Source organism: Schistocerca serialis, chromosome 1 (genome assembly GCF_023864345.2).
Source record: "Schistocerca serialis cubense isolate TAMUIC-IGC-003099 chromosome 1, iqSchSeri2.2, whole genome shotgun sequence".
NCBI lineage: Eukaryota > Metazoa > Arthropoda > Insecta > Orthoptera > Acrididae > Schistocerca > Schistocerca serialis.
Window position 1 is genome coordinate 1,076,695,220 of NC_064638.1, and position 15,246 is coordinate 1,076,710,465.

Genomic DNA, 15,246 nt, shown 5'->3' on the forward strand with positions numbered 1-15,246 from the left:
AAGTCTAGTTAGCTGCTGATGCTGACGGTGGTGGGATGGTGGGAAAAGTGGCGGAGGGGGGTGGAGGGGGGGGAGGAGGAGCAGGTACTAATGTCAGATTGCACTCAGGGGTAATGGTCTAAGAAAGGTTGGGAACCACTGCTCTAGCCTCTTAGTCTCTTGTGTGCGATCCACTTTACAGAACTGCACATTTCCAGAACGTAACACATCAGTCACGTATTCGCCTTCCCCACACTGATTTTACATGCTAAGACCTTCAACGCTAATTTTGAAATCGGGGACTACCTGGTTCTTTTTTCTTGTAGGTCTTATATTACACTTATCCCCATATAAGGACAGGTTTAGGATGGTAGTGAAAGTACTGTCGTGTTTGAAATATTTACATGATATGAAATGGAAAATCAGATGCGTCTAATAGTACAGGTTCCCATACTCCGATGTGCATCCATTTGTTCACTTACAAATATTACAAGCGACATGATTCTCCGATGCACCCTCACCTCATCTTTCTCCCAATAGATACCGAAATGTTGCAGAATAATTTAAGGAAGATTCCGTAAGCACTGAGGGTGCATGCATTGCCCAGCACGTCGCATTACCTTAATCATATGGCCATACATGCTTCGCCAGTGAACAAGATGTATGCATCATGGATCAACAGTCAACCAAACTCTGTAAGTCGTGTGCACCAGATAAGTAATCGTAGATCAAAGTGCTTGCATACCGTGAAGTTTGCCTTGACAACCAGGACAAAAGTGATGCTGTCTACTGCAAGGTAGGTGTCAGGAAGGCGCCATATATTCAGTTTCTCGTGAGTGTGAAAGTCTACTTTCGAAATAAATAAAAATTAAATTAGTTGAAGACACGTAATAGTGCCCATAACAGCTGAGGGCTTTCAGCGCAAAATCCAAACAACCGCCGCTATTCGGAGCTGTAGTCGCTGAAAAATCCAAAATGGCAATGGTGAGAAATTTAAAAAGTGTAAGATGGTGGTTGTGGGAATTTCAAAAAATGTAAGATGGTGAAAGTAACTCGTTTTGCTAAGTTTAAAATGGCGGGAAATAGAAAGAAAATATCCAGGATGGGGGAACTAGCCAAGTTGTGATTTTTAATTCCTCTGACGTAAACGATCTCCATATTTTTAAACATGATTCAAAATTTAGGTAACTTAGGTACAGATTACGTATTTTGATAAATGTTACGAACTGTCTGTAAACGTTTGAACATGGCACGTAATGCATATGTTTCATTTACTGTAGAACATGGCACCATCCTTTATTCTAATATCGGAGGGGTTACAAAGCACGGCTGCTTTAGTTCCGCCATCATGGATTTTTTTTAAGTTTCCCGCTATTTTAAACTTAGCACAACTGACAAGGGAAAGGCCTCAGACACGGCTAACTGATTCGGCTCAGATTTGGCAGGTCGCTTGTGTACAACCTAAAACGAAGGACTCTAAGATATTTTGGCTCAACACCCTCCCGTTTTTGAGAAAATCACCCCTAATGTTTACGTTGAGCAATCAACTCAAAATTGGTGGGATCGATAGATAATTATAAGAAGAGTATTTTTCATTATCAGGTACGGGGTCCACAAACGCATACTTTTCCAGAAATCGAGGAAAGAAACTTTTACAACTGCCGCTTATGTACCCACATGGTAAACGCTTTTCGCCGAGAGGCCGAGAGCAGTATGGTTTTCATTTTTTTTAATGTTTTTCGTATCAGAATTCGTGGGGATAGGAGGGTTAATAAGGTACGCAACTCAACACGGAATTATAATAGTAATAAGGTAGGCAAACTAATTTCCTAAATGCCATGAATTAGTAAAGAATTAAGCTTTTAAGCCTTGTCACGTGAAAACAATTCCGAGTAGAAGTGCTGCGAATTCCTCCTCCAAAATATCTTAAGAGGCCTACATTTTAGGTTGTACACAAGCGACCTGCCAAATTCGAGCCGAATCGGTTGGCCGCGTCTCAGGCCTTCCCCTTGTGAGCTGTCTCTGCCATCTTCCGTTTTTTTTTTTTTTTTAATTTTCTGCTATTTCCAATTTGCATTTTTCAGTGTCACCCACGCCTTCAGCCGCGCGGGATAGCCGCTCCGTCTCAGGCACCTTGTCACGGTCCGTGTGGCTCCCTCCGTCGGAGGTTCGAGTTCTCTCTCTGGCATGTGTGTGTGTGTGTTGTCCATAGTGTAAGTTACATTAAGTAGTGTGTAGGCTTAGGAACCGATGACTTCTGCAGTTTGGTCCCATAAGACCTTAGCACAAATTTCCTCGCCTTCTTGGATTTTTCGGCTACAGCAGCGCCGACTACGGCGGCTGCACGTATTTGTGCTGGAAGCCCTGGAGCCATTCTACCCATAATTAATCTCAAAATTGGTTTACTGAACTTAGAGGTCAATAACAGATGGACAATCTGGTGCAAAAAAAAAAAAAAACGAGCTCTTTGCAGAGAACTGATTGTCAGCACAGTTGCTCCAGTAACAGCTGACAGAGAAACATAAGTGTCTTTCGTGTTGGCAGCCCATCCTGAACAGCAACAAGCACATCGAGAAGAGCGGAGACTACGTGTACCTGCAGCCTTGGCTCGGGACTGGTCTGCTCACCAGCGGGGGTAAGTTCTGCTCTACCGATCCTGATGTCTTCTCTCAATCACACATTCACACAAACTGGAGATAGAACTATTGGTCATTGGTTGTATGTTATCAAATACCACTAAAAACATATCTCGGTCGTTACATGGGTAACTGTTAGATTCTTGATCGAAGAGTTCTAGAATGTTTCTCACTAATCATTTCTTTCCACTCAGCTAATTGTTTGTGTATGTGAGAAACGCAAGCTGCACCATGGTTCGAAGACCATGTGAAATTTTGGATTCCCCTGTAAGCAGTTATAGTTGAGTCGGCGTAAGTTCGCTGACAGTTGCAGTGGACTAGGAGTGGCAGTCCCAAACGCCTGTATCAACCAATCACGTAACGCGATTTTGTAAACGCGTCTATAGCAACGCCTCAGTATGGTCACAGCTCTGTAGACGGCTACTGTCTTTGCCTGCAGTCGTAATCGCTTAACAGTTGAAAGTTGACAACAGTACTGTGAGCTGTGAGTTTTCTTCTTACGCTGTGTCGACTATAGGTACGTCAAGGGTTAGAGAAACTATTACACACCATTTAGGAACAGACTATTCCTAGTAAATAACTGAAGCGTTTAAAACATATTATGGGATCAGGCAGCTTTAATAAGAGCATTACTCACTCACTTTCATATCCCCATGTGCTTCTTGGTATTCAATAAGCTGGTATTAATGTAGTTGTAGGGCCTGAATTCACCAAGAGCTGAAACACACATCACTCTGACGACAAAAACATTTAAAATGAACCGGATATCCAGCGATCATGTTGTGCCGGCCGGAGTGGCCGAGCGGTTCTAGGCGCTCCAGTCTGGAACCGCGCGACCGCTGCGGTCGCAGGTTCGAATCCTGCCTCGGGCATGGATATGTGTGATGTCCTTAGGTTAGTTAGGTTTAAGTAGTTCTAAGTTCTAGGGGACTTATGACCTCAGCAGTTGAGTCCCATAGTGCTCAGAGCCATTTCAACCATTTGATCATGTTGTATAGATTTTGAACGTGCCAGGGGGTTTCAGATCAGCGCACACTCTGCTGCAGAGCAAAAGTTCGTTCTGGAATACTTTGAATGCTAAGGTTATGTTTTTCTGACTTTCTGGAATTGGATGCAAGCTCATTTCTGATAAATGTGTGAATTACGTTTATAACCGTAATTAACTGAAATTTTGTAACTGCTGCAAAATAAATTGAGCAAAATTGAGGATATTCAGCCCAGTTGTCAACTGTGTGATTATTGCCTCAACCTGTTTTGGGACAACATTATCCCATTTTCAAGTGCAAAGACAAGCAAACCAGATAAAACAATCCTCCTTATACCAACGGACATATTGTTATGATGACGACCAGCGAGTCGTTGCCAATGTTGATGGTTGCCAATGCTAAATAGAAACATATAAGTGACAGCAGGTTTTTCAGTAACGTCGATAAGGTGCTGGCTGCATGGTCTGGATCTGCAACGACTAAAATAATTAGGAGTCGTTGGTAAAAAATAATATATATTGTATTTAACTGGTTGTACAGGATTCTTCTTGGCTGTATACATATAATTATAAGCAGACAGCTATTGAGGTCTCACTTAGGCCATACGTTACTAAGCGCCTTGTTAGAGGTTGCTTCCTATCAGCTGAAGGCTATGCTACTTTACTACTTGACGTCCCGAGCAAGAGTTGAATAGAGCTCGCTAGAAACTTGATACAAGACGCGGAGCGGCGCTGGTCGCGACTCGCGGGTCCAACGATACTAATACGGACCGCGGCCGATAACTGCAACCCCTAACAAGTGTGGTATCTAACGGTGATACCACACATACAATGGTTACGTACTTGCTAAGTTATAACCTACCTCAAACAATTTTTTATGCCATTAGACCTTGTCACAATTTAAAAACAAGCTGCAAAAGTGCCTTGTCAGCCTATCATTTGGGCGGTTATTGATAAGTCCTCATGCCACCCCATAAACATAAATTAGCATTTTTCAAAAATACGGTGCACATGGCTAATTCCATACCTCTAAGTCCGGAAAACAAGAATGAGGAAATGAAAATCCTTACACAAATAGCGGTAGAAATGATTTTAACTCGGGTTTGATAAATCGACTGCATGTAGCAGTTAGGCATGGTAGCCAGCACAATGATAAAAATTCAGAAGAGTCATACCGTAATGGGGGACCATCTCACATAAATTTGCGAGGTTTTTTTAACAACAAAGGGATTAGAATTGTTTTCAAGACGGACTACAAATTAGGACAGATGGTGAGGCATTAGATCGACACTGATGAGAACTGGATGAGCAAATCGGGAGTTTATGAAGTAAAGTGTCAGGGGCCCGTCCGGTTAGCCGTGCGGTCTAACGCACGGCTTTCCGGATTGAGAAGGAGCGCCTGGTACGCGACACGAATCCATCCGGCAGACTTGTGTCGATATGCGATGAGCCGGCAAGTCTGTGGATGGTTTTTAGTCGGTTTTCCGTTTGCCTCGGCGAATGCGGGCTGATTACCCTTATTCCGCCTCAGCTACACTATGTCGGCGATTGCTGCGCAAACAAGTTCTCCACGTACGCGTACACCACCATTACTCTACCACGCAAACATAGGGGTTACACTCGTCTGGTGTGCGACGTTCCCTGCGGGGGCCACCGGGGGCCGAACCGCACAATAACCCCGGGTTCGGTGTGGGGCGGCGGAGGGGTGAAGTGGACTGCGGTAGTCGTCGTGGGGTTGTGGACCACTGCGGCTGCGGCGGTGCCGGAGCCTCTCCGTCGTTTCTAGGCCCACGGTTAATATACAATACAAAACAAATTGTTAGGATGTTGAGGCAAGATATGTGGGGCAGACGGGACGGAATTTTAAAGTTAGATTTAAAGAGCATAATAATTTAGAGAAAGGCCCGTCACCTGTAGCAAAGAATGAGCAGCGTTTGTTGAGGGAAAGCATGAAGCTGTTGCACGTTGAAGAAAAAAGGTGGTTGCTATCAAATTTAGTAGAGATAGAGATTTATTGTGCCTTGAAAGAGGAGTGCGTCGGGGTTTTAAATGAGAGGACGGGACAGAAGTGTCTAAAGGGCATTTCTGGCACACTTTAGCGATATCCTCCTTGAAAGCAGTCAGCAACACACTTTACTCAGTGACATGATTCTCGCATGCTATTTCCTTTCAGACTGCAGCGTAAAGGTAGTGTTAAGTTAGAAGGGGCTAGGACCAGACACGCATTTCTCAAAGATTTTATGATAGTAGTATATCGTTGGTCTGAGCATTAGCCTTTAAATAAATATCATCGTTGATAAGTGATGGCAGCGGTTTTCAGTTTGCAAGTTTGTCTTGGGAATAGTGGACGCACCAGCTTGCGATGTTTCATGTTTTACGGTTTGAGCTGAAAATGGTTCAAATGGCTCTCAGCACTATGGGACTTAACATCTGAGGTCATCAGTCCCCTAGAACTTAGAACTACTTAAACCTAACTAACCTAAGGACATCAGACACACCCATGCCCGAGGCAGGATTCGAACCTGCGACCGCAGCGGTCGCGCGGTTCCAGGCTGAAGCGCCTAGAACCGCTCGGCCACACCGGCTGGCAGATTTGAACTGACTATGCACATGTGCAGCTTGTTTTTAAGTTGTGACGAGGCCTAACGCTATAAAAAATTTTTAAGGTAGATTGTAACTCATAAAGTATGCAACCCTTATAAGTCTGTCGGTACAACGAGGATTGTTTTAGCCGGTTTCCTTGTTTTTAGCACATGAAAATGAGATAATGTTGCCCCAAAACATGTTTTGGCGATAATCACACAATTGACAACTGGGCTGCATATCCTAAATATTGCTTGAGTAACAGTTGTTGGACAGCTTCACTTCACTTATCCTAAAATAAATGGAAATTAACGAGCGATATGGAGCATTGATTAAGACAAGACAGTAATATTTGGCAGGAGGAGATTCAAATTCCCGTCTCATGATACTCATTTCAGTTTACTGTCGGTTCCCTAAACCATTTCAGCTGAAGAAAGGTTTGGTTCCTTAAAGGCCAAGACGTTATTATCTCACCACTGTCCACCTGTGCAAGAGCCCTCTAATGACCCACCAAAGTCGGAACACTATATTCTAACCTCTTTTACTTTTTTACAGCTCTCTGTGTGAAACGATATCTGCCTAGGGACAAATTAAGGTCGATGGTCCGTAAATTGGAGGGCATTTCTGTGACCTCCTTATCATCGGGTCCAGCAATAAGTTTTTTACTTGGATCACTAGAACGTTCTTTCGCACACTCTTAATAACTGATTAAGAGTTCGTAATGTAACTGCTAGGTTTTAAATTTGGACTGCGTGTGGAAGTCAATCGGAAAAAGCACTGTTTGAAGATTATGCCCTGCCATATTCAAAATTCTGACCCATGAGACAAATTTAAGGATGCGATCTGACTGCAGAGTGACACAGATAATCCAAACCTAATCAAACTGTTTGTAACCAATTCTATATTCAGAAGAGCATACGTGCAGCGTGTCTGTAATGATCATCGTGTACATTAACCGAAACATTAAAAGTAGCGAACTGAAATATCGAAGTGGGGAAGTAACAGTCAGCTTTCAAGCTCTGTGTTGAATATTACAAGATAGAGTCCCATATCGCTGGCTGGGTTTCTACACTCATGGCGGTAAATTAAGAATAATGTTGATACATGGTGAAACAACGCTCTGGTGGGCGGTTTGCGGGTTTAAATCACCTCGGGGTATGACCATGCGCTCCATTTGACCTGCGGTCGTCTCACGGTGGCGCTATCAGCGGTCCACGTACGCAGAGGTGTGTTGGTGCATGTCAGAGTACGGTGCAGCGAGTAAGTGTGCAGACGTTTTCAGACGTGCTAATGGTGACTGTGAGTTGAAAATGGCTTAAAGAACACATATTGATGACGTTATGAGGGGTAGAATACTAGGGCGACTGGAGGCTGGTCAAACACAGCAGGTCGTAGCACGGGCCGTCCGTTTGCCACAATGTGTGATCTCAAGATTATGGCAACGATTCCAGCAGACAGGAAACGTGTCCAGGCGCTACAGTATGAGATGTCGACAGTGTACAGCACCACGAGAAGACCGATATCTCACTATCAGTGCCCGCAGACGGCCACGTAGTGTAGCAGGGAGCCTTGCTCGGGACCTTACCGCAAACGACTGGAACAGTTGTCTCCAGACACACAGTCTACAAACGACTGAACAGACATGGTGTATTCGCCCGGAAACCTGCAAGGTGCATTCCACCGACCCCTGATCACAGGAGAGCCCGTAAAGTCTGGTGTGAAGAACACAGTGCATGGTCATTGGAACAGTGGTCCTAGGTTATGTTCACGGACGATTCCAGGCATAGTCTGAACAGTGATTCTCGCCGGGTTTTCATATGGCGTGAACCAGGAACCAGATACCAACCCCTTAATGTCCTTGAAATGGACCTGTATCGAGGTCGTGGTTTGATGGTGTGGGGTTCGATTATGATTGGTGCACGTACACCCATGTACAGAGGAACTGTAATAGGTCACGTGTAGCAGAACGTCATTTTGCACCAGTGTGTCCGCCTATTCAGGGGTTTAGTGGATCCCACCTTCCTCCTGATGGATGATAACGCACGGCCCCATCGAGCTGCCATCGTAGAGGAGTACCTTGAAACAGAAGATATCAGACGAATGGAGTGGCCTGCCTGTTCTGCAGACATAAACGCTCTCAAGCACGTCTGGGATGCACTCGGTCGACGTATCGCTGCACGTCTTCAAACCCCTAGGACACTTCAGGAGCTCCGACAGGCACTGGTGCAAGAATGAGAGGCCATACCCCAGCAGTTGCCAAAACGTTGTACGGCCTGTGTATGTGTGCATGGTCATCGTATCCCATACTGATGTCGGGGTACATGCGCAGGAAACAGTGGCGTTTTGTAGCACGTGTGTTTCGGGACGGTTTTCTCAACTTATCAACAATACCGTGGACTTACAGATCTGTGTCGTGTGTGTTCCCTATGTGCCTAAGCTATTAGCGCCTGTTTTGTGTAGTGGCACGTTGTGTGGCACGACATTCTGAAATTATCCTTATGAGCATGAGTGTAGGAGCCCACAACAGCACTGCATTACTGAAAGCAACCCTTACTGGATGACTGCTTAGCTTCAGACAGAGAAACCACGCAGCTACGACGGTAGGCACAGAAGCATAGTTAGATAAGAGAGGGATGAGATGGCGTGCTCCCGCAGGTAGCAAGTGGCACGAGCGGCGCAAGCTGCTGACGCCGGCCTTCCACTTCCGCATCCTGGACGACTTCGTGGACGTGTTCGCCGAGCAGAGCGCGCTGCTGGTGCGCCGCCTCGCCGCCGAGGAGGGCGGCCAGCCCTTCAACGTCTTCCCCTACGTCACCCTCTGCACGCTCGACATCATCTGCGGTACGTACAACTCGTCCCATAGAGTCGCAGATCTATGTATCACCTAAGTGTCACTTGCCCGCCCGGTTGGCCGTGCGGTCTAACGCACGGCTTTCCGGGCGGGAAGGAGCGCCTGGTCGCCGGCACGAATTTGTGTCGAGGTCCGGTGAACCGGCCAGTCTGTGGGTGGTTTTTAGGCGGTTTTCCATCTGCCTCGGCGAATGCGGGCTGGTTCCCCTTGTTCCGCCTCAGTTACACTATGTCGGCGATTGCTGCGCAAACAAATTCTCCACGTACGCGTACACCACCATTACTCTACCACGCAAACATAGGGGCTACACTCGTCTGGTGTGAGACGTTCACTTGGGGGTCCACCGGGGGCCGAACCGCACAATAACCTGGGTTCGGTGTGGAAAGGCGGAGGGGTGAAGTGGACTACGGTAGTCATCGTGGGGTTGTGGACCACTGCGGCTGCGGCGGAGACGGAGCCTCTCCGTCGTTTCTAGGTCCGCGGTTAACATACAATACAATACAATACAATGTGTCACTTCCCTTATCGTACGTCATTCCACATCTGTAAAGCGCTACTACTCTTCAGCTACAAGAACTTCGGCCAATGTCCTGGAAAGCAATCCAGTCCTCTTTTCAAGACCTTCCATTTTTGGTGTTCCGTACTTCAGTCGGTAAAAATGGACCCCTTACATGATAACTTGTTCCCGTCTGTCTGTCTACCCGACTGTTAAGGCCGTTTTTCTGAGGAACGGGTAGAGGTATCAAGTCGAAATTTGTGACACATACTAAGGTCTCCTGTCTCTTGGTGTGTAAAAAAAATTCAGCATCTAAGTCGATGCAATCAAAAGAAACAGCCATTTCTTGATACTCGCAAACTCGCTCAACAAAACCTGTAGAGTACGCTCCGTCGACCAGGAACCATGAAATTTGGCGCGAAGCAAGATTTCACAGTACAAAGAAAAAAACCATAAACTTGTTAATTTGTAATTATTCTTATACAGGGTGATCCATTGATCGTGACCGGACCAAATACTCACGAAATAAACATCAAACGAAAAAACTACAAATAATGAAGCTCGTCTAGCTTGAAGGGGGAAACCAGATGGCGCTTTGGTTGGCCCGCTAGATGGCGCTGCCATAGTTCAAACGGATATCAACTGCGTTTTTTTTAAATAGGAACCCCCATTTTTTATTACATATTCATGTAGTACGTAAAAAATTATGAATATTTTAGTTCGACCACTTATTACACTTTGTGACAGATGGCGCTGTAATAGTCACAAACATATGGCTCACAACCTCAATGCATTTGGCAATACGTGTAACGACATTACTCTCAACAGCGCGTAGTTCGCCTTCCGTAATGTTTGCACATGCATTGACAATGCGCTGACGCATGTTGTCAGGCGTTGTCGGTGGATGACGATAGCAAATATCCTTCATCTTTCCCCACAGAAAGAAATCCGGGGACGTCATGTCCGGTGTACGTGCGGGCCAATCCATCGACGACCAATCCATCTGTCATGAAATATGCTATTCAGTACCGCTTCAACCACACTCGAGCTATGTGCCGGACATCCATCATGTTGGAAGTACATCGCCATGCTGACATACAGTGAAACATCTTGTAGTAACATCGGAAGAACATTACGTATTAAATCAGCATACACTGCACCATCTAGATTGCCATCGATAAAATAGGGGGACAATTATCCTTCCTCCCATAATGGCGCACCATACACTAACCTCCAAGGTCGCTGATGTTCCACTCGTCGCAGTCATCGTGGATTTTCCGCTGCGCAGTAGTGCATATTATGCCGGTTGGTTTACTACTGGGCAACGGAAAATCCACGATGGCTGCCGGTTTACGTTACCGCTGTTGGTGAGTGACGCTTCGTCGCTAATAGAACGCATGCAAAAAATCTGTCATCGTCCCGTAATTTCTCTTGAGCCCAGTGGCAGAACTGTACAAGACGTTCAAAGTCGTCGCCATGCAATTCCTGGTGCATATAAATATGCTACGGGTGCACTCGATGTTGATGTAGCATTCTCAACACCGACGTTTTTGAGATTCCCGATTCTCGCGCAATTTGCTACTGATGTGAGGATTAGCCGCGACAGCAGCTAAAACACCTACTTGGACATCATCATTTGTTGCAGGTCGTGGTTGACGTTTCACATGTGGCTGAACTCTTCCTGTTTCCTTAAATAACGTAACTATCCGGCGAACGGTCCGGACACTTGGATGATGTCGTCCAGGATACCGAGCAGCATACATAGCACACGCCCGTTGGGCATTTTGATCACAATATCCATACATCAACACGATATCGACCTTTTCCGCAATTGGTAGACGGTCCATTTTAACACGGGTAATGTATCACGAAACAAATACTGTCCGCACTGGCGGAATGTTACGTGATACCACGTACTTATACGTTTGTGACTGTTACAGCACCATCTATCACAAAGCGAAAAAAGTGGTCCAACTAAAACATTCATTTTTCTTTACGTACTACACGAATATGTAATAAAAAATGGGGGTTCCTATTTTAAAAACGCAGTTGATATCCGTTTGACGTATGGCAGCGCTATCTAGCGGGCCAACCATAGCGCCATCTGGTTTTCCCTTCAAGCTAGACGAGTTCCGTTCTTTGTTGTTTTTTCGTTTGATGCTTACTTCGTGAGATATTTCGCCCGGACACTATCAATGGACCACCCTGTATATAAAATCCTCGTGTCACAGTGTTAGTTGCCATATTCCTCCGAAACGGCTCGATCGATTATGATGAAATTTTACATGTTATTCGGTAGGTCTGAGAATGGGTCGTAATCTATTTTTCATACCCCTAAGTGATAAGCGTGGTCCACCCCAAAAATTCTTTTCATATTTTTTGAACAAAACTTTTTTTTATGATGTGGCATTAAAAAATACACAGAACCTTAAATTTTCACCCTTCTACCACCAACCCCTATTTTGTAATAGTTATATTAGTAATTTAATAATTTTCAATCCTTTTCGATAACTGATCAATTATCGCTTTATCAACGGCTCGATCGACCCCGATGAAATTTTACATGTATATTCGGTAGGTCTGAGAATATGTCGTAATCTACTTTTCATACCCCTAAGTGATAGGGGTGGTCCACCCCAAAAATTGTTTTCTTATTGGCCGGCCGAAGTGGCCGTGCGGTTAAAGGCGCTGCAGTCTGGAACCGCAAGACCGCTACGGTCGCAGGTTCGAATCCTGCCTCGGGCATGGATGTTTGTGATGTCCTTAGGTTAGTTAGGTTTAACTAGTTCTAAGTTCTAGGGGACTAATGACCTCAGCAGTTGAGTCCCATAGTGCTCAGAGCCATTTGAACCATTTTTTTTGTTTTCTTATTTCTTAGACAGAACTTTTTATTTTTGTTTTTTTATGGTGTAGCATTACAAAATACACGCAACCATAAATTTTCACCCTTTTACCAGCAACACCTATTTTTAATAGCGATTTTAGTAATTTAATAACTAATCAATTATCACTTGATCAGTTATTCCCGCCAGGTGTCTACCAGTGACAGTCTTTCACTATTCGATAGGTAGGTAATTGAAGAAAACGTACCAAAAGCAACAACTCGAATATCCCCCTTTGAATCGACATAACTAGCCCGAACAACGTTTGCCGGGTCAGCTAGAACATATAAAGATTTTCAGAGGCGGAACGAAGTTCACCAGGTATAACCAGTTTCACACAAAAATATATTTTGTGTCATTACAAACCTATATTGCATTCGTAATCCATCAAAAATCTCAGGCATTACTATGGGGATTTTGATCTGGTTTACAGTAATAGGCAGAGTGATTTAAGAGGAAGGTTGATATACATAATTTACAAATATTTCGTGCTAACTGGCTGAGCTACGATTTAGCAGTAATAGCCAACTCTAGCATAACACATCCCATTTCAATTTTTCATTCTACTACAGACAGCACCTGTAGCTTTTCAAAGCAATGTAGCAGTGGTAACTGATGTAGGATTGCAGTTTACCTAGGATGAGGTTCAGATACCCCGTAAAATACCCGTTCAGGCATTCCACAGGACAATTCGACATTTGCACATCAACGGTAGCCCTATGGCCAGCTGTACCTTTTTCTTCTGTGCAGACTGCTGTCAGATTTTACTAGTAATCGCAACAGGGACGAGAGGAGACGAATTCAACGTATTCGCAATTGCCGGTTAGTATAACATGTTAACATAACTCCTAAATTAATAAAATAAATGAGAATTTACAATAGCAAATGTGAAATTACGCAAAAAAATTTAAACTTAAAAGTAAAACATTCTCGAAAGTCTTGGAATTCCCTGGACGGATATTATGCCGGCATCGATATCGTTAACGCAAAAATCGTCCAGATTCTTGATTCACGGGATGGATGTACTATCTGTATACTTCGTTAAGCACGTTTCTTACTCCCACTCGTCCGGTTTCTTTTTATTTATTGGCTAACTGTGCCCGACATGCACTGCAATGCCTCTTTTTCTTTCTAAATAGGCACACACATACAAAGCAGACGCATTTACATGCACAAAATAGATGAAACACACTGATTTCTTGTGCATTAAATTAAATTTGAAACTGATTATTCAAATTCCTGTCGTTTTGAGAAAAAAGACTGTCGCTGGCAACTGATTTTTCATCTGTTGTACGCCATCCGACTCTAGACAGGAAGTTAAAGGGTCTCTGTGGTATTGACCCATGTGGCATGATCTTTGGCCCAATACACGATGTGCTTGATGCGCTGGAAAGCACTCATGAGAGACAGACTGCTCATCATACTTTTAAACTATTCCACATAAACTAATTCCAAGAAATAAACCCAACAGGATGTTTTTGGATCTTCCCACATGTCCCACCTTCTCATCGTCGCCCTCATCCCTAGCGTCAGTGGAGATATTTTATTCCCACAGTATCTTTTTTTTATTCTTTTTTCAATTAATAAGTCACGAATATTCCAAATTTGGTTGAAATTACTCCAGACTTTCCTGATTTATGCTTTTATGTCACTCCTTTTCAACCCAAACACTCTGCAATGCGTGTGATTGGGATATCTTACTGTCACAGTAAATTTTTCTGGACAGCAAATGAGATATGTGTACCAATTTTGGTAGAAATTCTTTCAAGTGTTATAGAGATATGCTGATATTTCGCTGTCTTTGCACCCCCTGCTACCCCCAACTCTAGGGGTGAAACGTCATCATGACAGTCACCAATAATTCTAGAGACCCCGAAAACCATGGATGTGATACTAATATCGGTCGTTATCGAATATTTTTACATGTCACTTCTTATCACCTCTACCTCCACCTATGGGGGTAGTTGGGTTGTATTACCTGAATAACGTTTTTATACAAGTAATTAGTATTTTTACGCAAAATTTGACAGAAGCCGGCTACACGGGTAGAGGGGGCTGTGTGGAGTGGATTGGGATTTTTTTAAGGTTAGAGGGACTTGGGAAGTATAAGAAAGGGCCTCAGTCTCAAACGGTGCAAGGAAAACACAGGACCAGGGTAGAGCTAAGAACAGTCCGTGACTGTAAGTTGTCGCAGCTGTGTAGGGGAAGAAACAGAGCTCCAAGCGCTAAAAGAAACCACTGAAGCTGAAATCGTTATAGGTAGACAACTGAAAGCTGGTTAAAGCAGAAGATAAGTTCAGTCGAAATAGGACCGAAAGACGTTGAGGAAGGATAGATTAAATACAATTGTTGGTGCCATTTTTGTTGCTGTTAGTAGTTGCTTATTTTGTAGTGAAATTGAAGTAGACAATTCCTGCGAGTTAGTGTGAGTAGAAGTTATACTTGACATCACGGGCCAAAGTGTAGTGCTGCTATTGCTACGGATGATGACAGAACTAACGATGTCTGGTATTGATCAACAAAAAAGGATTAATTGACATTTTCTTAGCGATAAGATTTTAGGTATGTATGTGTTAAGTGTTTCAGATAAGTAAGAGAAAAGGGAAATGGAGCTTATGCAAACGCGAGAGGCATGCAGAAAGGCGTAAAATCCGTGACTGGCTGATATCAGCGAAAGGCACGAAGCTGGCCACAAGTATGAGCAACGATAGCCATCCGCAAAAGCCAAAGTTATTGTTACCATGGGTAAAAAAAAAAGAAAAAGAAAAACGCGTGCTTCTTTCGTTGTTTAATGAGATTGACGCGTTTTTCTGACACTCTGTCTGGTTGGTAAT

The 15,246-nt window shown here is 44.1% G+C and overlaps 1 protein-coding gene across 1 annotated transcript in view; it reads left to right on the top strand.

Annotated features, from left to right (window-relative positions):
* Window positions 1-15,246, top strand: part of LOC126455500 (cytochrome P450 4c3) — a 295,097-nt gene that overhangs the window by 51,345 nt on the left and 228,506 nt on the right. The window contains exons 3-4 of the mRNA XM_050091254.1: window positions 2,524-2,614; window positions 8,839-9,024. Of these exons, the coding sequence (XP_049947211.1) occupies window positions 2,524-2,614; window positions 8,839-9,024 (277 nt within the window). The remainder of the gene's footprint in view (window positions 1-2,523; window positions 2,615-8,838; window positions 9,025-15,246) is intronic.